The sequence below is a fragment of the Rhinichthys klamathensis genome, unplaced genomic scaffold (assembly GCF_029890125.1).
Source record: "Rhinichthys klamathensis goyatoka isolate OS25496 unplaced genomic scaffold, OSU_Roscu_1.1 h1tg000005l_1, whole genome shotgun sequence".
Lineage (NCBI taxonomy): Eukaryota > Metazoa > Chordata > Actinopteri > Cypriniformes > Leuciscidae > Rhinichthys > Rhinichthys klamathensis.
In genome coordinates this window covers 4,804,347-4,829,636 of record NW_026606558.1, presented here as the reverse complement: position 1 = coordinate 4,829,636, position 25,290 = coordinate 4,804,347, and the positions used below count along the sequence as shown (strand labels likewise).

At 39.3% G+C, this 25,290-nt stretch overlaps 1 protein-coding gene across 1 annotated transcript in view; it reads right to left on the bottom strand.

Annotated features, from left to right (window-relative positions):
• Window positions 1-25,290, bottom strand: part of rasgrf1 (Ras protein specific guanine nucleotide releasing factor 1) — a 54,067-nt gene that overhangs the window by 16,864 nt on the left and 11,913 nt on the right. The window contains exons 2-15 of the mRNA XM_056255808.1: window positions 23,362-23,468; window positions 20,683-20,830; window positions 18,751-18,843; window positions 17,964-18,217; window positions 16,221-16,300; window positions 15,883-16,076; window positions 15,330-15,439; window positions 13,960-14,078; window positions 13,309-13,469; window positions 10,972-11,035; window positions 10,582-10,724; window positions 10,362-10,444; window positions 9,451-9,699; window positions 3,334-3,704 (exon numbers count right to left, since the gene is read on the bottom strand). Coding sequence (XP_056111783.1) covers window positions 3,334-3,704; window positions 9,451-9,699; window positions 10,362-10,444; window positions 10,582-10,724; window positions 10,972-11,035; window positions 13,309-13,469; window positions 13,960-14,078; window positions 15,330-15,439; window positions 15,883-16,076; window positions 16,221-16,300; window positions 17,964-18,217; window positions 18,751-18,843; window positions 20,683-20,830; window positions 23,362-23,468 — 2,176 coding nt within the window. The remainder of the gene's footprint in view (window positions 1-3,333; window positions 3,705-9,450; window positions 9,700-10,361; window positions 10,445-10,581; window positions 10,725-10,971; window positions 11,036-13,308; window positions 13,470-13,959; window positions 14,079-15,329; window positions 15,440-15,882; window positions 16,077-16,220; window positions 16,301-17,963; window positions 18,218-18,750; window positions 18,844-20,682; window positions 20,831-23,361; window positions 23,469-25,290) is intronic.

The following is a 25,290-nucleotide window of genomic DNA, read 5'->3' as shown; positions in this document are numbered from 1 at the left end:
GTTAGGATAGCAGCAACACGAACGGGCGACAGAGTGGCCCGCATCGTCACTGAATCCCATACCACACCAAGGAAAGTGGTTCTCTGTACTGGAGAAAGCACACTCTTCTTGGCATTGAGCCTCAACCCCAACATCTGCATATGAGCGAGAACGACACCTCGGTGCCGAACCGCTAACTGTTCTGATTCCGCTAGAATCAGCCAGTCATCTATGCAATTCAGAATGCGTATACACTGCAGCCTGGCGGGGCCAGAGCTGCGTCTATACACTTCGTGAATGTGCGGGGTGATAGAGCTAGACCGAAAGGAAGTGCCTGATACTGGTGTTCTTTGCCCCAAAGAAAACCTCAGGAACCTCCTGTGCTGAGGGAGGATGGAGATATGGAAGTATACGTCTTTTAGATCTATCGTGACAAACCAGTCCTCGGATCTGATTTGAGTCACGATCTGTTTGAGTGTCAGCATCTTGGACTTGAGTTCCAGCACCAAACACTCCAACAGACGAAGATCTAGTATGTGACGCTGCTCTCCATCCTTTTTTGGAACAATGAGATAACGACTGTAAAGACCCGACGCAATGTCGGGTGAGTACACCTGCTCTATAGCTTTCTTTGCTAACAGGGCCTTTACCCCTTGCTCCATTACCAGAGAGATTACCATTACCCATAGAGATATATTTGGCAGTAGCTTCCGCGCTGCCAGAAAATCTACCAAGGGAACCAGCCCCTCGAGGCTGGCCTCTGGTGTAATAAAGACAGCCAGTTCGGGGACCTGAAACATACTGGCAGGAACCACCCGAACTGACTGTTTTCGAACCCCCCTCAGAGGGCGCGAGTCCGACGCAATGTCGAGTTGACGCTGCGCCAGAAGCTCGCTGGAGAACGCTGCGCCCCGAAGCACCAAGGGTGGCGGGGTTGGCAGAACGGTCCCCTGAGGGCACAGAGATGGAAAGGGCACCGTATAATGAGGTGTACACCATTCCACCCCGGTTGGGGCTGCCCTCACCGGTCTGACGCCGTGGCGCCAGACCTTTTCTTTTGAGCCGCAGCCTTCTCAGCATGAAGAACGGTCCTCGGATCCGGCTTCTGCTTTGAAGGCTTTGGCTGCTGTGTTGTGTATGAGAAACTAGCCGGCTGGAGCTGCTCACGCCCAGCAGCCCCAGTGGGTTGGACATAGCGAGGGAGAGATTATCTTGTATCTTTCTCCATGATTCCCATCAAATTGAGCCAGAGGTGTCTCTCAGTGACCACATTTCTTTGGCTGCCATCCCTGAGAGATAAATCTGAGGCCCGACGGAGTTCTCAAACCCCATCGGGCCAAACTCCCTCACTTCTGTCCAAATACCACAGCAGGTCAGCCTGATATGCTTGCAGCACTGCTATAGTGTGCAAGCAGGCTCGTGCTAGACCCACTGCCATATATGCTTTTCCCACTAGATTAAAAAATAGTTTTCTTTAATGGTTTAGTGAGAGAAGCCGACGCCTTCAGGGACGATACTGAACCGGGAGACATAGCTCGCAAGTGTCTGTTCTACCCGGGGTATTGCCCCATAGCCATACTCTCTTAACCCCCAAATATCTGAATATACATGAATGTGGGGCTAAAAAATGAGTAAGGCTTTTTCCATGATCTAGACAGCTCGCTGTGCAGATCGGGAAAAATGGAAGGCCCCGTGATGGAGGTGGAAAAATAGAGGGAAGGAAACTCGTTCAATTTATTTTAAGGACGAGTGCCCCCTTATTTCTGCTGGCCATTAAATATTTAATTTATCTACAGCCTTAGTAAACACCTCCACCAGCTTATTATTACATATATATTTTTTTATATACATTCTTTATATATATACACTTTATTTTATATATAATATATAAACTATCATATATATATATATATATATATATATATAGGCTATATATAATTCTCATACGCTGGGGAAGAGATGGCAAATCCACTTCCCCCATGATTGTGTACACTTTCAATGCCCAGCACATCTACCTCCTCGGAGGTAGAGCACTGAAGCATTGATTTCTCTCCCCGGGCGGAAGAGACCGCAGCGCGGGCTTCCGAGACCGGAGAGAGAGCACTGGATCCCTCGTGGAAAGGGAGGAGATAAGATCCGCGGACCCGTCTCCAACCCCGTAACGAGATCCTATTCGCGATCCACAGGAATGCATTCTCCGCGCTGCCTCGGCAGACGCGTGTCCTGCACCCCGAGGATCGCGAGCCTGGCCACTTTCCTCGAAAAGTGACAGGCGGGAGTGGAGCATGCGAAGCGAAAGCTTCTCACAATGTTGCAATCAGCCCCCTCGGAGGCTGATACCGCATGCTCCACTCCCAAACAAACTACACAAAGCTCGTGTGTGTCCCCACCCGTTAAATAACGCGGGCAGAGAGAAGCACAGAGTTTGTAAAGTTGTTTCGCCATAACTCTTCCCAATAATATCGAACAGACAACAATAAATAGACAGAGACAGAGTAACACAGATCGCTTGCTGAGACACAGAAGCTAATGCCGCGTTTCACCGGATGTGCTCTTATGCCTTCCTGGTCATGACGTCACCCGCCCGTGACGCTCATTCTTTCCATTGGACTAGTTGACATTGATGCTCAGACGCATTCACGCTGGGGGCGTTCCCAAAGCGTCAAGTGACGCATCGCGAGTTCCCTCGAAAGGGAACAGAAAATACTAAATATCTTATTGAAAATATTAACAAAAACAATTATATATTTTTTATATCAATGATACTAAAATTACACAAGGGTACATGCCATTGCTATAATTTAGTTTGTTTAATATTTATATCAAATTACAACAATGGCATGTACCTTTTTTGTTTGTTTTTTTACTTAAAAATATTTAAATCTTTTTATTATTTTTTATATATTATTATAAAGTTGGCTTGTGAGAGATAATATAATAATATAATTATTATCATAATAATAATGATAATAATATGATATAATTTTTTTTAATAAAGCACTGTGTTATTAGTTTATGTTGTGTTATTGAAATTAGTGTCGAGAAATTAACATTTTGGTCACACTTTAGATTAGGGTACAATTCTCACTATTGACTATGACTTTTGCTTCAATAAACTCCTAATTACTGCGTATTAATAGTGAGTAAGGTTGTTAAGTTTAAGTATGGGGTTGGATTAAAGGATGTAGAATCTGCTCATGCAGAATAAGGCATTAATATGTGGTTTATAAGTACTAATAAACAGCCAACATCCTAGTAATATGCATGCTAATAAGAAACTAGTTAATAGAGAGAATTGGACCCGAAACTAAAGGACCCTATATTTTTTACCGGTATTTTGCAGTATAACCTCACCCTGTTTGCACGGTGAAACCTCATCAGTCTTGTCCGTCTTGCCCTCGCTCTCGTCGGGTATCTTGCTGGAGACGGGGCTGGACACGTAGAGCTTGTTGATGTCCAGAGTGGTCTTGCTGAAAGGGGACATGGATGAGTACATGCTTGCATAGCCATTGGGGGAACAGCTAAGGGCCGCCAGGTCCAGAGCCTTCCCACCGGTGATGATGGGGATGTTGAGGGACAGTTTGCGGCGCCGGTTGGGGGACGAGGTCTTGGTGATGGCCAGCGGGGGTGGGGAGGAGAACTTGCGGCTGGCACGGGGCGACTTAGGAGGCTCTCCGTAGAGGAGCTTGTTGTTCTGGCTGCTCGCGAAAAACAGCTCCAGGGATCTAGGTGTCAAAAAAAGCAGGAGGGAGGGTTGATTTAGTGATCATGTTGTCTTGATTTAAACCTCTTGAGGGTTTTACACACGGACATGTGATTTCATAAAGAATTCTAATCAAATTTTAAAAAATAATTAAAAAGAGATTAATAATTGTATTCAAGTTAAACTGATCAAAAGTTACAGTAAAGACATTTGTAATGTTACTAAATAATTCTATTTCAAATAAATGCTGTTTTTTTTTAACCTGAAAACAGTATCACAGTTTCCACAAAAATATTAAGCAGCACAACTGTTTTCAACATTAAATGGGTACGGCAAAATGGGCTTTCAATATAACTTGGCTGCCGATACAGTAGAAAGTCCTTTTTTTTGCCAAATACAGTAGGTAGGAAAACACCAATACCCATAATGCACTGGGCATGTTGCCGTCCAATGCCACTCCCACTAGTCTGTTATGGATACGATTACGTCAAATACCACCTTGCTTTAGTAGGAAATACTACTTAGCAAACTTTTAGTCACAATGGTGTTGACTTGTATTGTTCCCAGATGCCAGAATTCAGGATTTCTCGGTCGGAGAACAAGTAAACATTGTTCATTTACATATACTACCGGCATTGTAACAATACAAAGCAGGTTGAAAATCGGTGAAGTTACACTTTAATAAAAATATTTTTTTTACTTTAATAATTGAGCAGCAAATCAACATGTTAGAATGATTTCTGAAGGATCATGTGACACTGCAGACTGGTGTAATGATGCTGAAAATTCAGCTTTGCCATCACAGCCATTTAAAATATATTAAAATAGAAAACAGTTTTTTAAATTCTAATAATATTTCACAATATGAATGTTTGACTGTATTTTCTGGCCAAATAAATTCACTCTTGGTTAGCATAAGAGATCTTACCGACCCCAAACTTTTGAACAGCTCAAGTAATTTTTTCAATGCTAAAATACTTTCTCATTTCCCAGTATAATGTGCAGAGAGACGACTATAAGGAATTCCCTGAAATAAAACAATCATTAAATAATAATAGTAAAATATCACAAAAACTTAGAATTATAATAAAATAAATAAATATAAATAATTTGCTCAGATGATTGGTTGAGCGAATTATTATTCATTATAAATGAACCTCGCAGAGCTGTTTGTTTGAGGCTCATTCAATGCTTTTAGTTTGGGGGCTGGGATAACTGCATAACTGTCCAATGAGAACCTGTATGAAAACATTGGTTATTTTCAGTTTTAATGTCACTACAGTCCCAGAAATTACACGTTTCACCTTTAAACAAGCACAGATTCAGAAAACCACCATCGGCCCATCACAAGCATACAAAAAAAAAAAAACAATTTTGTATTAGCCTCTCATTGCAGCTCATGATTTAGCGGATAATGGCTTCCCAATGCCGCGTGGTGTGCTCAGGGTGTATGCGCTGACAGAGAAAAGCGTCTCTGCGGAGCATAAACAGCCTACTCTTCACATCTCTCTATATGGATGGAGAGCGTTGCAGAGAAGCTTTCCCACACATCGAGCCACCCCTACACGTCATGCCTGCACAGAAATAACCCCTCTTATGACAGTCTGGGTGAGCACTGAAGCTGAGGCAGGGCAGCTGAGCGGGGGAGGCCATGCAGTCTGCCCAGGGGAGAGTGGGTGTGTGGGAGGTCCCCGGCTAGTACCCATGTGCCTGGATCTCCGTCTCCGGAGCCAACAGGAGGAGGAGACGCAGAAAGCAAGACAGAGAGACCAAAATAAAGCGTGCGCGCGCGAGAGAGAGAGAGAGAGAGGCTGCAAAACGTGCACACTAAATATTTGATCTCGCAGATGCGGCACGGGTGGAGGGTGGGGTCCTGCAGCAGAGTGGCCGGTTGCTAAGGTGATGGCGACAAGAGCCCCGCTGAGACGCTTCAGTCAGGCAGGCTTGCGGGGCGATGAAGCAGAGCCCAATTACTGCCGTTTCCAGCAGAACACACACATACATTGAGCGGGGCGACACACATTAGTGTGACCTCTCGCAAGCCTTTAGCAACTCCGGCACATCTCACTCCCTTCCCCTTTGCCTTTCTCTCCATCTCGCTCTCTTTTATCTAGTTTTATCCTATACGCACGCAGACGCTTGCTCACTCTCACTATAGGGTGACAAACACTGGTGTGACCTCTCTCCGGTCTCACCAAAAAAAAAAAAAATTATGTTCATTCTCTCTCACACGAGAACACACACCCAGCAAAGTAAAGGCCCACTGCTGAACTTATGACTTCTTGCATGTTCTTTTACTGTATATGTAACAAGGCCAGCTAGTAAAGAGCAGTGCAGGACAGGTAAACCTCACTCCCCTGGCCTCAAAAGGGCACGATCTTAGCGCTTGCCTTCAATGCTGGAAACGCCAGTTCAAATCCCGCTCGGAGCGGTGCGAGTAGAACCGGAGGGGTTACATATATGTGTGCATATAAGTAAAATCAAAAAGCATCTAGAAAACACAGAAAGCTGAGAATTAGAGTTGGATCATGATGAATCCTCCAATAACCAAAATAGTCAGGGTGATTACTTTTTGTAGACTTTTCTTATATACACATTACTGATGAAAAGTTTGGGGTCAGTAAAACTATAAAAAAAAAAAAAAAAAATATTCAGCAAGAATGCATTAAATTGATCAGTGACAGTAAACACAATTTGTAATGTTAACACAGATTTCTATTTCAAATAAATGCAGACATTTTTATTCATCAAATAATCTTGAAAAAAGCATCATGGTTTCTGTCACTAATGTATCGTCTTGTGTTTGAGTGAGCGTGCGGCTTTGAGTTCGTTCGGGCCGTGTTCTCTCTCGTCCGCATGCTTTTGTATGTGCGGATCGCGGTGTACAGATCCCGCCACTCGTGTCTAGTTTTGTTGTAGTCCAGTGCCGGGGTTCGGACATTCATGCTCCAATGTTTTTGTGTAGCACACGGGCCACGACACATGTTTATCTCCGTCTGCTTTCGTGTTGTCTTGTTGGGTGTAGCACACGGCTCGTGTTTTTCATAAGCCGCATACTTTCATGTTGTCATGTTTTGTGTGGACATGGCTTTATTTTATTTGCTTCTATGTGCCATGTGCTCTGCTGTCTATTGTCTTCCACAAAAATATTAAGTAGCACTACTGTTTCCAGCATTGATGATAATAAGCAATGTTTCTTGAGCACGAAATCAGCATATTAGAATGATTTCTGAAGGATCATGTGACACTGAAGGCCGTAGTAATGATGCTGAAAATTCAGCTTTGCCATCATAGGAATAAATTACATGTTAAAATATATTAGAATAGAAAACATTGAAATAATATTTCACAATATTTGTGATTTTTCTGTATTTTTTATCAAGTACTGTAAACACAGCCTTTATAAGCACAAGAGACTTCTTTAAAGAAACAGTAAAAAATCATACCAAACTTAAACTTTTAAATGTAAGTATTTTTTTTAGTTTGGATATATTTAGTGCCGATGCTTTAATTAGCATACTGTATAACATCTTTTGCAAAAGCTGTGTCTTTAAATTCAACCCTTTTAAAGCACTAGTAATACAGCCAAACACATTCATACAGATGTCTTTGCCTATTGCATTGGACTGCTTTTTGAGCATCACAATGTTTTTAATGGTGCAGTCAGCAATTTTGTATTTATGTTGTGCTGGCCAATCTTGGAAACTTTGCAAATGTTTTCAGTCATAAAAAAAATAATGCAATCATGTGATCTAAAAATGGTAGTCCCCATTAGACGACATAATTCATGTAAACTAGAACAACTACAACAAAAACTGAGTGAACATGATCTAAACATTTTTCAGCCTTTTTTAATGAGTAAACTCATTAAGCAAGAATGCCGTAAACATGATTTGAACATAACCCAAAACCAGCCTAATTATAAAGGGCTTCCTTGGGACTGATTAGTTGACTAGTTGTCTTAAACTTTTATCAAATGCCATGCTGCTTTAGTCAGTCGGCTTTAACATTATGGCCGGGTTTCATTGACAAGCCGGGTGCACGCACACTGTGCGATTTTGGCTGCGATTTGGCCGTCTGAGATAAATTTTGCAAATCCTAAAAGATTCCTCTGATCCTAGGCTAAAATCTGAAGTCTTTGATCATAAGTTTGACATGTTCATTGACAGCCGATTAATGACCGTTGCGATCAAATTTTACCTCCGACGTAATTCTGGCAGTGTCAGAAGATTTGACTCACAGTCCTGCAGTGTGACTTCTCCTACGAGTCCTTGTCCTTTCAAGACAAGCCATGACCAAAATTAACGTTAGAGATTTCTTTGTAGCCACCATTTCAATCCCGCGTGTAATGCAGCTCACATCACAGAACGCGTCATTGATTGATGATGTAAAACTCCGGACAAGTTTTCTTGTCTGCGTCCGTTTTTAACGCGTCTTGACTGCCGTACAGTCTGACATTACTGACAACTGAGATCTTACAGTGTGACATGGCTTACAGCGATGATCATGTTCGTACAGTCTGACAAGCAGCAATCGTAAAGGACTATTATAAATCGCACAGTGTGTGCACCCGGCTTTAGATTAAGCCAGGATAGTTCAATTAGGACATTTAAGTAACTTATAAAAGTGCCTTCGAAAAAAATTATAACTGGTGCATCGTGAAACAAAACAACGGCACAGACATATTTTAAGATATGCCAATGCAAGTTGCTTTCAGTTAAAACAGCTCAAACATGCATTTTAGTCTGGGACTAGGCTTAAAGGGATACTCCACTTTTTTTGGAAATAGGCTCATTTTACAACTCCCCCAGAGTTAAACTGTTGAGTTTTACCGTTTTTGAATCCATTCAGCCGATCTCCGGTTCTGGCGGTACCACTTTTAGCATAGCTTAGCATACATCATTGAAGTGGACAAGACCATTAGCATTTCTAAAAAAAAATGACCAAAGAGTTTCGATATTTTTCCTATTTAAAACTTGACTCTTCTGTAGTTACATCGTGCACTAAGACCGACGGAAAATGTAAAGTTGCGATTTTCTAGGCTGATATGGCTAGGAACTATACTCTCATTCCTGCGTAATAATCAAGAAACTTTACTGCCGTACCATGAGTGCAGCAGGCGTAATGATATGACGCAGCGCCTGAAAATAGTTCCGTTGTGTTGACGGAAGGTGGCCTATTTTCAGGCGCTGCGTCATATCATTACGCCTGCTGCTCTCATGGTACGGCGATTATTACGCAGGAATGAGAGTATAGTTCCTAGCCATATCAGCCTAGAAAATCGCAACTTTACATTTTCCGTCGGTCTTAGTGCACGATGTAACTACAGAAGAGTCAAGTTTTAAATAGGAAAAATATCGAAACTCTTTGGTCATTTTTTTTTTTTAGAAATGCCAATGGTCTTGTCCACTCCAATGATGTATGCTAAGCTATGCTAAAAGTGGTACCGCCAGAACCGGAGATCGGCTGAATGGATTCAAAAACGGTAAAACTGAACAGTTTAACTCTGGGGGAGTTGTAAAATGAGCCTATTTCCAAAAAAAGTGGAGTATCCCTTTAAGCCTTGTCTATGAATCCGGTCATATAAATAATAGGTTTTTAAGCTCAACTTAATGAGTATTTCTATTGCCATGTCCTGCTATGTGCATGAGCGCAGGTTCCAGTTGACATCTCTGTGTGGGCTAAAATAATCACACTCCCCATTTACCACAATAACCTCTGAGATCTCTTCTTCTGTATTCCAAAAAAAAACAAGTTCTGTGGCTCACCGGGCTGGTATGGCGCTGATGGGCCTCTTGTATATGGTGATGAGTTTGTCGAGGACTACTTCTGCGCTGGTGAACACGCGGTAGGAGTGCAGGAAGGTGTTGAGGAAGTCGATGGAGAGGAAGCGCAGGTCGGTCAACCTCTCGAGCAGGCGTTCCACACTAGCGTAGCGGATCTGCAACACTTTGCACGAGTTCATCATCTTACTAAAGCGGATGTCCACATCATCACAGTACAGACTGGCATCAGACCTAAACATGTGACACAGGAAATCAGATTAGATTTACACATTTACAAATAATAACTTTATGTTTATTATAATCATTATTGAAAGAAAAAAAAACCCCACAGCAACACTTGAAAACTCATTAAATAAATATATATATATATGGCTTTAAAAAGACAGGTCTTTAGTGATATACTGATATATATATATTTAACTGAGAAAGTAGAATGAAATAAGTTAAACAGTTAAATATATATTTTAATGTAATGCAAATAAATAAATGCAAGTAAAATCTAAAGCAAATAAATAAAGGTCTTATGTGCAATATTTGCTATAATTGCAATTACATATTTTTACACACATACGTATATTATACACACTGTATTTATACACATACAAATATGTACAGAGCAGGGTTGGCCTAAGGCAGATATAATGCTGATTTTTAAAATGCAATTCTAAAGTATTATAAAGTATATAAATAAACCACTAGCAAAAATCTTTTGTAATTTTGTAAAGTTGTATGCAACCTGGAACATGCTCATATATTAAGCCTCACAAAATGTGTCAAGTGCAAATAAAATAACAAGTTGATTGATGACTGTGAATAAAAACCAGGCCAATATACTTTATGCAGAAACATTTCTGCATTGGAATAGCATAGTTACTTCCAGTGTAAGTGCTTACTTGATCATCTGTGGCACAGTGACTTTAGAGTTCTCCTCAAAGGCGTTCATCATCAGCCCATTACAACGAATATTATCTATGCACTGTAGTACAGAGTGAGAAAGAGAGAGAGAAAAAGAGCATAAGGACAGTATTTGAAGCACAGGAGGTGAGTAAGAGGCGAAGGTCTTGCCCAGGGCTGTGTGGATCACTCAGTGCTATCTGATGTGAGCAGACATGCCTGGCTGATGTCACTGGTCCAGGCTGACTTCTCTTGCCGCGAGGAGGCCACCAGGATGATGGTGAAGGACTGGCTGTCTTTGGGCTCCACCACAATCTTAAAATCCAGGTGCTCCATGTCCTGACCGCTCTTGTCTGACTTGGCTGAAGAGAAAGAGAAAACATAGCGATCCTCTGAACTAAATCTAGTGGAGGTCTGCTGTGATTAGATTTGCGGTCGGATCTACTTCAATAACATGCCAGTGTCAGTGGGGATTGATGCTTCTCAAAAGTGGGTAATAGAGATGTCTATATTATCTGTGGCAAAAACACAGATCTATTGTGTTATTTGAGTTTATTATTGCAGATATTTAAGGGATGTTATAATCAAATCGAGAGTTTTGATACGTACACTCCTCATCGGTGCCCTCTGGTTCCTCTATCAGTGTACAGTCGATGAGCGACATCACTCCGTTCTGCCATCCAGAGACAAGCAACAGTCAGACATGCTCTGAGAATCTATCCAATAATCAATAGCAGCTGTACTAAAACAGTGATTACTGTAAAAATGTAATGTGATCTTCTTGAATTTCCCCAAAGACCAGGAACAATCCTGGATTATTGAATGTGGTAAAATTACAGTCAGCTGAAGGTGGTAATCACCATTTTCCGGGAAAAACATAACATTTTACTGGTTTAACAAGCGTCTCGATACATTAAAAAATTAACCTCTTAGAAAATAAGGAATTATGTCAATAATATATCTACATTTGTTCAGTTTTTTTTTTTTTTTTTTTTTTGAAAAACAACGTTATCTGCATTAATTTTCACTATAAATAGTTGAAAGTAGACTTCACATTTTATATTACACTGGGCAAATCTACTAGGTTGTGACAGCAGTTTTAATGTGATACCATAAAGTACTGAAGTACATGGTGTATAGATCAAATGAAGGAAAATATATATAAAAAAAGGTTACATTTTAAAAGTTGATAATTTGCTGGTAAAAAAGAGGAAATATAAAGATGATTTAATAAAACAAAAACGCAGACAGGCTTAACAGTGTGCATAACATAGCATACACAAACAACAACTGTCAACCAAAGACTGAAAACAGAGGAACTAAATACATGCCAGTAAACTAATGATTAGATGAGTGTGTGCAGGATGGTGTGAGCCAGGAAGGATTATGGGAAATGTAGTGTGAGGTGACTGGTCTGGTGACTAAGGATTGTGACAGTTATTAATAAAAAAAAAACATTATTTTAATAACAATAATTTGTTATTATTATATTATACTATATTTTGCATAATCAAGTGAACTGAAAATCAAGTGAACTGAACAAAAGTTAAAAAAAAGAATAAAAACATAATGACAAATCTGTGTCAAAACTGTCCTACCATATATATATCTTCATACCATCTCAGCCTGATATGTACTTTTCACCACAAAAATGAAAATGTTGTCATCAGTTACTCACCCTCATGTTGTTCCAAACCTGTATGAGTTTCTTTCTTCTGTTGAACACAAAAGAAGATATTTGTAAGAATGTCGGTAACCAGACAGTTGATGGACCCCATTGACTTCCATAGTAGGAAAAAAATACTACGGTCAATGGCTACTGTCAACTGTCTGGTTACCGACATTCTTCAAAACATCTTCTTTTGTGTTCAACAGAAGAAAGAAACTCATACAGGTTTGGGACAACTTGAGGGGTGAGTAAATGATGAAAGAATTTTCATTTTTGGGTGAAATATCCCTTTAAGGCTTTTCACACTGCGTTTAACCCCAGGTTATCATCATTCTTTTAACCCAGAGTAGAGAAATGTTTCAGACAGGGTTAGGGCCATAGGGCTTATGAAACAAGGTTAGCACTTCTTTTGCATTGTCAAACTTGTACAAACTATCGCGTGCCTCATATTCACATGCTTTGTACAGTCACGGAAACACTGTGTGTTGTATAAACAGAATATATTAGCATTTGAGGGGCAAAATGTTAAATGGGGATTTAAAGGAGCTGTATGTAAGATTGTGGCCAAAACTGGTACTGCAATCACTTTCAAATTACTGTAGAGCGGTGTATCCCCTCCCCCTCCTCCCTGACTCGAGGTTGCCAGATAGGCTGCAGGATCCAGCAGGAACGTGACGAGCTGCAGCTGTGGTAACTAGAGCAGAGCTGGCAACCCGGATGCCGCAACACTACTGACTTCGTGATTAGTAGATAAGTGGAGGGAGGAGCATCAGACCAAAACACAACATGACAACATCAACATCAGTTGAGGGCTGCAACTTCACTTTTTAAATGACAATATCCTGGCCGGACTACTGTTGTCAGTGATATAAGTATTTGAAATGTACATGATTTCTTAATGTCTAGTGACATATCAGGGACATTTTTTGATTAATTGAAATACATTTCTTACATACAGCTCCTTTAAGAAAACCTCTCAATTCAAGTGAAGAGGAGACCATTTAATTCTTACCATTATAGCTCGAAAAGTCCATTCTGGACACTTGACAGTGCAGTTTGGCATTATAACATGAGTATGCGCAATGCCAGAGCTTTTATGTAAACAGGTTGTGTGCTGCGTTCGTCGAATCAATGACACTGACACCGCAGAGAACATTACAGGAATGTACCGTGTGAAACGTAAGGAAAGATAACCCAGGATTCCATGACCCTGTGTTCACTATTTCAAGTCTGATTAAGCCCTTTTGAGAATGTGTACGTAGTGCATGAGGCTTCACCTTGGTGAGGTGTAGTTTTCCTCCAGAGCCTCTAGTGCAGATGATCAGATGTTTGGAGAAGAGGAAACACTGCCTCTCTCCCTCCTTCTTTAGAGACAGAGAGCCCAGTCGGCCACGGGTGATCTTGCCCTTCTCACTTATGGGCACTTGTATCAGAGATCCTGAAAAACATGCTTGCGTTAGCGCTGCAGGTAAAGCAAGGAAACGAAGAGCAGACAAGGGGAAAGACATGTGTTCTTCTCAGATTCTTCTCGGTTTCCTCGTGTCTTCGTATCCTGCAGCGTATCAGTGACATTTCCGATCCTGGGCTCAACGCCAGGTTTCACTGGTAAAAGAGTGATTACACTTGGAAATGAAAGAGTTGGTCTGGTCTTTGAACACACTGTGCTCGACGCAGACTAGCAGGTTTAGGGCACCCGATCCTTTGAGTTAACGCTTCGCTTTGTGCTGGCAGGCAAAAGAGGGCAGCCTAGAAAAGCCTTGGAGTGGGAAGGGGAAAAGAGGGAGGTGGGGGGCTTGACAATAAGAGGTGACAAGAGTGACAGTTTGCAGAAAAGAACAGAAGCAAAGGAGAATCCAACCGTCTTCTTATCAGGGATCAGTGGCCCCTTTCTGCAGAGCACGATTTATGTGTGTGTGTTGGGTGTTCACCTTGTCTGACAAAGGTCTGGCTGGTGTCTAAGAGAATCTCACAGCCCTCCACGATCATACGCTCGATAGCGAGGTTCTTCCTAATGTTCTCCGTCTCGCTCACCTCATCGTGCATGATTCTGTGGAGGTACATCGTTTTAGAAGTCATGGCTATAAAACTTGACCACTTATCTTTGTCACATGCAGATTTGTACTTTTTTAACAGAAAACAAAAATCACAAAATGTAAATAAAAAGTAAGTGTGATAATGAAAGAAAACAAAACAAACTAATGTGACTTATTTGAGTTTAACTGAAACTACAGTTAATTTGTGGGAATTGTAGTTAGTTTTGGAGTTACGAGGAGGCAAAGAACAGTTTTGTGTCGTGATCTTCGTCTCCACGTCGTGCATTAAATAGTGTAATTCACACCAAGCTATGGATTATCCTTTACATATATTATACTAATACATTTTCACTATTTTCATAACATTATTAATTTGAAAACTTATTATATTCATATATTTTTAACACTTAATGACTAAATCAAATTAAAAATGGCCACAAATAAATTTTAGACTTCAGTTAGAATTTTAGGTGGAGGAGATTCCCCCCCTCTATGTAAAGGGCTTTGAGTGCTGAGAAAAGCACTATATAATTGTAATGAATTATTATTAGATAATACTAGCAAAAACACTAAATGGTAAATTTAATAAAACGCTGCTATTTCCATTTATTTATTTCCATTTAAGACACTAAGGGCCAGATTTACTAACAGCTTGCACCAGCGCAAACCCTCTTTTGGCGTTAAAAAACTACTGTCAGGATTTACTAAAGACACACAGAGAAAAACTAGTGCTAAAAAAAGGCGAAATGAAGCATGCATTAAAGGTGTTTTACTAAGGTTTGCACTCGTCAATCTACTGGTTGCGCCATTTTTTACCGGCCAAATAAACCATGTCTTAAACCAGACACTAATTTGCGATGCTCTTGTTGGATTGTGTTGGTCATTATGGAAATTATCCGGCTGCGTCTGAGTTCTTTCATTTGCGTGTCGTCAATAGATCACTTGATACTTAAAAGTGTGTGGTACTTAAAAGTGAAGTATGCAATTTCTGCAGCACCAAATATAATTGCGAAAACCTTTTCCGACAGACAAATACTGTAGTCCTGTTTCAAACTGGCGCCTTTGTATTATGTTCAGCCCAGCCGGGCCGCGCAAACAATCCGACTGTAGTTACAGTCGGTGCTAATGCTGTTGCAGAAATTACACTCTTCACCTTAAGATATAGCAGTTAATTTTTACGACCTGCGAGTAGTGAGGAATGATGTAGAGATGTTGACACATGGTCATGCATGGGTGTGCTGGAGGCACAATTTGATGTACTGTACCTGGAAAGCTCCTCCAGCTTTGACTTGGCGTAATCCAAGCTGTTTCTCTCCACATGCTCATGCGGCGTATGCGCTAACAGCTCGTGGAGGGTCAGTATGTAACGAGGAATCTGCCAGACAAAAGCACAAGTCATAATGTCAGACCGGAAGGTAATTTTACTTTTTTTTTTTTTCTGCCTTCTGCTGCAAACACACTCATATCCACACTTAGTCATGTGCCAGCATGGAAATCCAAACAAAACTTTAATAACTGTGTGCACTGTATTCTTGCAGAGGAGGCTTAGAGGGGACCGCTATCACTCATCAGCACATTTATTACCAACGCTGCAAAGCCCAAAGTTGACCTTGCTAGACTAGACCAAATGAAAACTGCTTACAGTACAAGAAAAACAGCCATTATGGACCAAAATACACTACAGAACCCTACTTTAAGTGAATAAAAATAAGCACACGAGGACCTGCCATGTGCTTCTATGCAGAACTCTATTAGAGCTTGTGATTTATTGCATGATAACCAGAACAAATAAGAGCGTGAATGGAAGATTATGGTCACCTGGAACATTGGGTAGGTGAGGAACGTCTCTAGCGTGCGTTCTTCACAGTCAGGCTTGGCTTCATACTGTTTAAGCAGCTTATCGAAGTCTCGGTTCTGCTTGCAGTGGGCCAAGATCTGCAAACTGTACTGGTGATTACGCACAAACTCCTGGTAGATGTTGAGCATGGGCAACAGGATGTCAAATAGGTCCGCTGAAGGACAGGGAGGAAGATCAAAATCAGTGTGACTGGGGCCTCAGGTCTGCAGAACCTTTTACAAAAAGCTAGCTTGCAATTTGTGTAGTCTACAAAATGTTCTTTGCTGTTGGTTGCCAACCGCTCTGGCAGTGCACTCACCCAAGACTAATGTTGGCCAGCTTGCTATTCGAGCTTTCAACCCTTGGTAGAATATCTGATGCAGAAACATTATGGTTTCACTGCAGAAATAAACAGGACATGTAAGCATTCCATTGTTCAATCCTTTTCATAGTTAAGAAGACTTTTGTTTATGTTTGGTTTAAATATCAACTTCAGACATACAGGATACAGCCGTGCCCAAAAGTATTGGTAGTGACATAACTTTTGTTCCACAAAGTTTTATTTTTTATAAACTGAAAATAATTTTCTATGGTAAATTGAAAAAAAAAAAAAACTATAAGCATTTCATAAGTTTTAAAGGCTTTTAATGCCAGAACAGTCATTAATAGTCATTATTTACAGTGTTGACCCTTCTTCTTCATAACCTGACTGATGGCAATCCATTCTTTTCTTATTAGTGCTTAGAGCTGAGGGCTTCTGCTTGTCCACTTGCCTTATGAAGACTGACCACAGGTTCTCTATGGGATTAAGATCCGGGGAGTTGTCTGGCAACGGATACAAAATTTCAATGTAAATATCTTAGAGCCACTTTATTATCACTCTTGTCTTGTGGCATGGTGCTCTATCATGCTGGGAAATGCACGGATCATCCCCAAATTGCTCCTGTTTCATTGGTAGAAGTTGCTTTCGCACACAAAATTTATGTCACTGCCAATGTTTTGGCCACGGCTGTACACTACCATTCAAAAATTGGGGGTTGGTATGATTTTTTATGTTTTTGAAAGAAATACATTATGCCCAACAAGACTGCATTTATTTGATCAAAACACAGTAACATCAGTATATCGGTAAAATAATATTACAAGTTTTCTATTTGAATATATTTTAATATGTGCCCTGCTGAAAATCCAGCATTGCTTGACTCAATTTTGCTTGAGAACAGCATGACTATGCTGGTACACCAGTTTGACCAGCACTATACCAGCTCTAACCAGCATTAACCAGCCTGACCAACATGAATTTCATGCAGGTTTAAGCTGGAAATTTTATCAGGGTAATTTATTCCTGTGATCAAAGCTGAATTTTCAGCATCATTACTCCAGTCTTCAGTGTCACATTATCCTTCAGAAATTATTCTAAATTGCTAATTGGGGCTTAAGGAACATTTCTTATTATTATCAGTGTTAAAAACAGGTGAGCCGCTTAATATCTTTGTGGAAACTGTGATTCTTTTTCCCCCCAGGATTCTTTAAAGAATATAAAGTTCAAAAGAACTGCATTTATTTGAAATAGAAATATTTTGTAACATCATAAATGTCTTTGTGATCAATTTAATGCATCCTTGCTGAATAAAACTATTAATTTCTTTCAAAAAAATTTTTTTTTCTTAATGGCCCCAAACTTTTGAATAGTAGTTTATCTGATGTCTATAAAATCAATAAAATCTATAAAAATCAATGTGGATTCCGTAGCTCAGATCATTTGATCTAGGAAGAATTTGATTTCAAACTTGAGTAAATCTCTTTAAATATGAGCTCACTGTGAGACATTGCTGAGATCTCTTCTAAAACGCTATAGGATATACAGATAAGATTACTGGGGGCTTTTTTTTACAGGAAAAACATCTGAAAAGTAGGAGACTTAAGAAAAGATCCACATTTGCTAATCTCATTTCTGTTGAGGAGAAACAGTTCAGATTTTAAAGAGATCTGCTTTTATTTCCTCTGGGCATGCAAATCATGCTAAGCATGAGGACTGTTTTTAGCTGAAACTGGTGTTTACCTGTTTAGGAAAATGCTGCTGACATCATCATGGGTTATGGGTGGTTTCTTGGAACTGGCAGCCATGCGAAGCGGTCTCAAGAAGTTGTTGACAAGGATGTGGAGCTGTTGGACGTACTCGGCCTCGGCCTCCAGCATGCTAAAGACAACCTGGTTCCTCTTCCTCATGCTCTCCGCGTGTGGAGAACGGATGTAGTCCTGAATGATGGTCTTCCACTTCCGCCGACACATCCAGCCCCTCAGGAAGCTTTGCACCTGGAGCAGCAGCAATGAAGAGACAAAATAAGAATCAGACAATAGAATCAATAGATCTGAACTGGGGACAACACATCAAAAATATCTTGGGAAATCATTAACCAATAACACTTTACAATTAGGTTCATTAGTTAACTTGAACTAAGAATGAACAATACTTCTACAGCACTGCGAACTAACACAAACAAACAATAAACAGCTGTATTTTTATGAACTAACATTAACAAAAAATAACTAATACAATACAAATGTGTTGCTCATTGTTAGTTAATACATTAGTGTATTAGTGAAACCTTATTGTAAAGTGTTACCTAATCATCCTTGAAACATAAGACATTTGCTCCACAAACTAGAGACAGTTTATGTTTTTAATGTGAAGCTTGTTTTATAAGGTAGGCAAGAAGAGCTGCCATTGTATAAATCCTTGAATTAATGCATTTGAACAAACTCAGTTTTAAACCAGTCACTTCTGAGGTTCTGTGATGGTTAGGATGTTTCTCACAAGATTTGGAAACAGAATGATTGTGTCTTACTTTCTTGATTTTCTTGATCTCAGAATCATCATCACTAGGTGCAGTGGTGGGATTCGACTGAATCTTCTCATTGTCTTTGAGCATTCCTGCAATCTGTAACAAAACAGCAATACAAATGCCAGTCAACTCTTCCATTGCAAAAAAGTTCCTTCCCTCGCTGTTTCTTTCCCAGCATGCTGACAAACGTGATTGAGTCCGGCCAAATCAGTGCCAGCACAGTGTGGCACAAATGCTCACCCTATCAAAGCTCTCGGATGCCACTCGGGTGATTTCCGATGATTAGGGTGCACAAACTTTCAAATTATTACATGGCACTGCAATTTAATAGGGATACGTTGGGGACACAAAAGAGGTGGGAGCTGGCCAGCACAGTCTGAAGGGGAGTGCTCCATTTATTGGACGCGGGCTGAAAGAGTTTATTATGCTGCGGACCAAGGATGCGACGCACACAACACATCTGGGGTCATGCATATTCAGCACACCATTTCATACACCCAGCTCCATTTGCACTTTAAAGTAAAATGACTATTTGATCTGGCTGATGAAGAATACAGCAGGGATCATAGTTCTCCTGGAGAGCCGTTTTTTATGAGCTGAGATGCAAAGTGAAGTGCAAAGTAGTCTGGAGAAAGCTCTTGAAAACCAAATGCTTCTCACACCACTTTTCATTCTCTCTACCATTTTCCTTTTCAGAAAAGCATTGAGCATGTAATATAGGTCACGAGGATAGACTAGTCATGCCACAACTGACTACTAGTTGATCAGTGTGACAGACTAGTTTTTTCATATATTATATTATTTATATATTTTTTCATTTTAATATTATTTACAGTAAATTCTAGTTCTGCATACTAACTGACCGATGTCTGAACTTTGCACACATTTGCACTGTTGCACACATACAAACTGAAAATTGAAATGGGTTAACACTGGATTATATGAAATTTTACATAAAAATTATGTAAAAATGTATGGGTTTTGGAAGTACAATTTCCAGAAGCCTGACATGACATAACAGATTATATTTTTTAAATAGTTTTTTCCCCCTTATTATCATTATTGTACATTAGTATATTAGTGTGTTGTTATGTTTTGTATAACATTATTTTAGTCTCATGTGTGTTAGCCTGATGGTATTTTGTATGTTTGTGTCTTATGTACAGTACATTAACAATGAACTCTGATTCATCATGTGATTTGTATTGTGCCACCTGTATTATTATGGTGGTTATCAATATATTTTAAGGTAAAAGGCAGATTTTGGTAGTTCAAGACTGTTATATTAATTTTAAAAGATGAAATCTACGGTTAGAAGTTGTAAAATATACAGGCGGCAATATGCCATATAGTGCATTTCTGGCAACCACAGCCTCTGTTTTTGCAGGATATTTGTAACAATGCATGTTACAATATATCCTCTATAAAAAACTATTGGCTGTTTTTTATTATTATTTTAGTTTGCTTTAATTTAGTGATAAAAATGTATTTTAGTTTCAGGTTTTTTTTTCAGTTATACTATTATTATTTTTTTAAATTTCACTTAAAGAAAATATTGATTTTTTTTTTCATTGTAATTTTTAGTAATGATGATTACGCTGGCAATAACCTCTGCATTCTGTTGTGCAAACACATCTTATGTAAACGCCCCCTTTGAAACGTGTTCAGAGTCAGGTGAAACTGAAACCAGGCTATTTATACAGGGCTTACTTAGGCAAACTAGTTAACTAGCTGTTCAGGAAATGCATCGACTAGCTGATTTAGAAAATATGTAGTTTTGCACATATTTGACACTTTTCCCACAACTTTTTCAGTCCTCAGAGGCAGAATCATCTTGATGCAGTATGCAATAAAATTGCTCATATATTCGACTGGATTTTGGCATGTTCACTATAGATAAACAATCCCTAGAGCACTTTGAATATACAATTTTACCTCTGATTTTAGACGTTCAATCTCAATCTCCCCATCTTCTATCTGTTGTCGAAGTTGCTTAGCAACTGTTTTCTCGGTCTCCACGATTTGGAGTAGATGGAGGTACTTCTGCATGAGCGTTTCATGCTCGGTGGCCAGGTTTCTGTAGCTGCACACAGAACACACACACACACATATATAAATACAAACGCACACATACACAACCATTCAATAAAGGCATTCAGGACACAAATACAAACATGAGTGCGCACACACTCCACACAATGAGGAACATCACGTTATACTAGAAATAAAGCTCATTAGCAGAGGCACAGTGTTAACACGTAACCCCATAAGCACACACTTTATCGGAGCAAACTGTGAATGCTCAAATTCAACAATTAAACAGAATTGTTGGAGCAGCGCTTATCTCAAAACAGCAAGCAAATCCAGACGCCTTCATGTTTATGCACACAGATTTAGAACCGCTGCAGGGCATCCAGAGATAAACAGCCGAAATAGTCCTCCAGTACAGACTGAGACCAGAACGCCCTCACTGCAAACACAAGACCCGCTCTTCAAAATCAACTAGACCTGCTGATTATGAAAGAGAGTCTTCTGAGCGTGTCTTGGTTGATATCCATTTGATATCTTGTTTGATATTATAGAAGTATTGATATACTTTTGTGTGAAGCTGTTGGGGTTTAAATGAGTTTTTTGATACTTAATTGACGAAATAACCTAATGCATGAACCAAACAAGCCATTCAAAAGTTTAGGCTTTGTAATTTTTTTTGAAGTCTCATATCATATGTCCACTAATGGCTGCATTTATTTGATCAAAAATACTGAGAAATATAGACATTGAAATATTGAGAAATAACTATTTTGAGAAATAAAATGTTGTATTTTAATATATTTTAAATAGCAATTTATGCCTGTGATGTCCAAACTGAATTTTCAGTGTCACATGATCCTTCAGAAATCAATCTAGTATGCTGATTTGGTGCTCAAGAAACATTTCTTATTAGTATCAATGTTTAAAAAAAAAAAAAAATTGTGTAAACAATGATACATTTTTTTCAGGATTATTTTATGAATTTGTTCAAAAGAACAGCATTTCAACATAAATTATTGTTAATGTTTTTGCTGTCAATTTTGATCAATGTAATGCTGTATTGAAGTATTTTCTTTGAAAAAAGTCTTACTGACCTCAAACTTTTGATAAACTTTACATACATTTGTGAAATAAATGACAAAAGTCACTAATAATATGGATGTGTTTGACAATTTCATATTTCTTTTTCTGTTTTTCACAAAGGCAGGGTGTGTTTTTAGTGATGGTTCATCAAAATTAAGAGTAAACAATCTGCATTAGGTGTGTGATTGAAGTTGACACAGGGAATGATGGGAAATGTAGTTTCCCGCTGTTGGCATTCATGTGCCCTTATATTTTGTACATATGTTAATTCTGTTGCTATATTTTCCCCTTAAATTCAATGCAAGTCATGCCTTTTACAACAATGGCAGAAATGTCTTAATGGGCCGTTTACACGACACCGGTTTCATCTAAAACTGAAAGCTTTTTATGCGGTTTGGTTGCTCATTTACACGTTACCGGCGTTTTGGCGACCTGAAAATGAGATTCAAAGTGCAAGTTTTTGAAAAACGTTAACATCTCCGTGTAAACTACAAAAACGCAAATTTGTGAAAATGATGATCTCACGTGCATGCAGTCTTTAGGCCTGTAGTGGTTCTTTACAAAGTAACATCGCCAACTACTGGCCTAATATGGCGTTTCTAGTTGTTTTTGCGGATCCGTATGAACGGGGATCATCGTTGTCGCTATATGTGATTAGTGAAAAATAGTGATTCATTATTCAATTTCAGAAAATTTCTATAAGAACTGCATAATATATAGCAAAATACCTCCAACCATCATCATGAACAGTCAGTTCATGCAACTAGATGAACTAGAAACCAACAAGCCCAAACCATTTTCTGATCTAATTATTTTTCTAATTAAAACTTCCACCATATAAAACAATTAAATAGATTTATGAATCAGTTACACTGTGTGTTGTATATAAATATGCATTATTTCTCTTAACAAGGTTAACCCTTATGCCTTAACTCTCACATGAACTTAAACAAACCGAAACCACATCAAAATGCACATAAATCCTTGACTGCATAACGCTCTTTGTTATTAATGACACAACATGTTGTGCTTTGTTTGCTAATTCCCAACAGAGAATTCAAACTCAAAGTTCATTACTAAAAATAAACAATATTCCCAGCAGAACCTCTGCAACATCCAAGACTGCTTAAACAAGCTTCAGGCTAATTATAGATAATGAGACATGGAATCTGTCCACTTTGCAAAAAAACCCTCCTCTGTATTCATTCCCCCATCACATTTAAGCTGTGTATGGAACAGTATAGGAAGCATAAACAAAAAAACTCTGCCATTATGAGAAGACTGTCTTTTTCTCTCTGTAGGCAAGTTCTAGTCTCACTCAACTTATCCCTAAGCACATCCCAACATACTGTAGCAATAAGAAGTGATCTTACAGAAATCAGTTGTAAATACACGTTCAGTGGATTTCTGAAATATTCACAGCATGTGCATAATAAACACAGTGACTTAATCTCTTTTCCTTTTTGCACTGAAGTAGACAACTGAGAAGAGTTTGCTCACCTGGCATGTGATATTGCTGCCACCCATTCATCGCAGTCCTTAACGTCTTCTGTACGAAGCTCCACAGCCTTCTGATTCTCATGGTTGAAGCTGACAGTGAAATAATACTGTAAAACAGACAGAACAGAAATCAACCAATCAGGTTTGAGGGATAGGTTTACAGTTAATGCCAAGTTTAGGCTTACAAAGAGGGTTAGGAGCTTCTACACCACTCTTAATCATTTCCCCCTGATTTTAGGGATAAGTTATGAGTAGGGTTAGGTTAGGGATATGGATAGGTCTATGTTTTTGGATAGGAATGTTGTTCCAGGATCAACAAAATATGTCGATCGAGGAACATGCCTTACTTGGCAAAATCACTGTTTAAGTTGTGAAGACTCGTATGCTCACCAAGGCTGCGTTTCTTATTATACTTCTCTACATTTATTATTATTATCAATGTTGAAAATAGTTAATATTTTGTGTGTAAGCGGTTATAATTTTTTTTGATGAATAGAAATGTCTAAATAACAGCATTTATTGGAAATAATATCTATTTATGTTTATTTATCTAATAAATAGCCATGTAAAAAAAACTGGATAATGCAGGGTGATACAAAACCACCCGTTTTGTGTCAGGGTCCTTACCCTGTTTCGGGTTATTTTGCAATAATTTCTTAATAGAGTCCAGTGTTTGAACTGCATTGTGCATTTGCCAAGGAGCTGAAGACAATTGGCACAAATTAATATAAACCATATACACATAACAACAAGTCTTTGTGCTGCGAACACGTTTTTTGACAGCTTTGAATGTGGCATTTCAGTGAATCTTCCAGTACCCAGCATCTCAGGATGGTACAACATAAAATACAAACAAAAACTCCTTTGCATATGCAAATATGACATAGTACACCATGCATAATTTCACCAAGAACACCAGACACCTCCCTGATCTTTCGGACTGATGAGTGCGAGTGCATGAAGAGTTCAGAGAACACAGGATCTGCTGGGTCGGAGGGAAACTTCCCTGTGCCTGAGATAGCTCCAGCTCTCCAGAGGAATACCATAAAACACGTAAACCGGGAGCATGGCGCATTACATAACTGTATGCTACCTGTTACCTAGCAACTCTGTGCGCTAGTGGCTATGGCTTTGTATGTGCAACCCGTCTCTCTTCATTTCAGAAAGCCAGGCCTTAGCACTGAATCCCCAACAACCTCCATTTCTGCTGCATGGCAGACCTTCAAGACGCCTCAGCGCTGCTAAATTACATCACAGTCTTTTGTCTCATGCAGGGGAGACCCACTGGAAGCAGACATTTCAGCAGAAAGCTCCAAATGCACAGATCCCATAATATATTTGGAAAACAGTGCTGAAAAAAACGCATTATTCAAGAAATATACTTGCACGGGCAAAAAAAGATTCCTTTTTTAAATAAATGTTGAGAAGTGCATCCGTTGGATTAGACTTTGTATCACTTCTCATTTCGCAAACGAACATGTATAACATCAGTAAGCACTCCAAGGTAAATTGATGTAGGTGACAAGTATTGTAGAGACGTGTGAGGCATCTCGGTTCACTGATGTTTTACTCTAAAAATGAGAGAGAGAGAGAGAGAGAGAGAGAGAGAGAGAGAGAGAGAGAGAGAGAGAGAGAGAGAGCAATCTATCACAAAAAATTCACTGTTCATCAATTCATTCCTGTGTGACGTTGTGTAAAGCTTGACTCAGCGAACAACAGTAACTAAGGTGGGTGGAGTTTAGCAAACAGTCAGTTGTGGTTGATCTTGGGTGAATTAGAGATTGATACACAAGGTTTCTGCACAAAGCAGTGATTAATGGGTCTGTTCTTTTAGACATGTCATATTGTTAGATATATGACATACTGTACTGTTGCATAATTCTCATGGTTGAAGTACGTTGTTTCTTTTACCATTTCCTTTCCATGGAC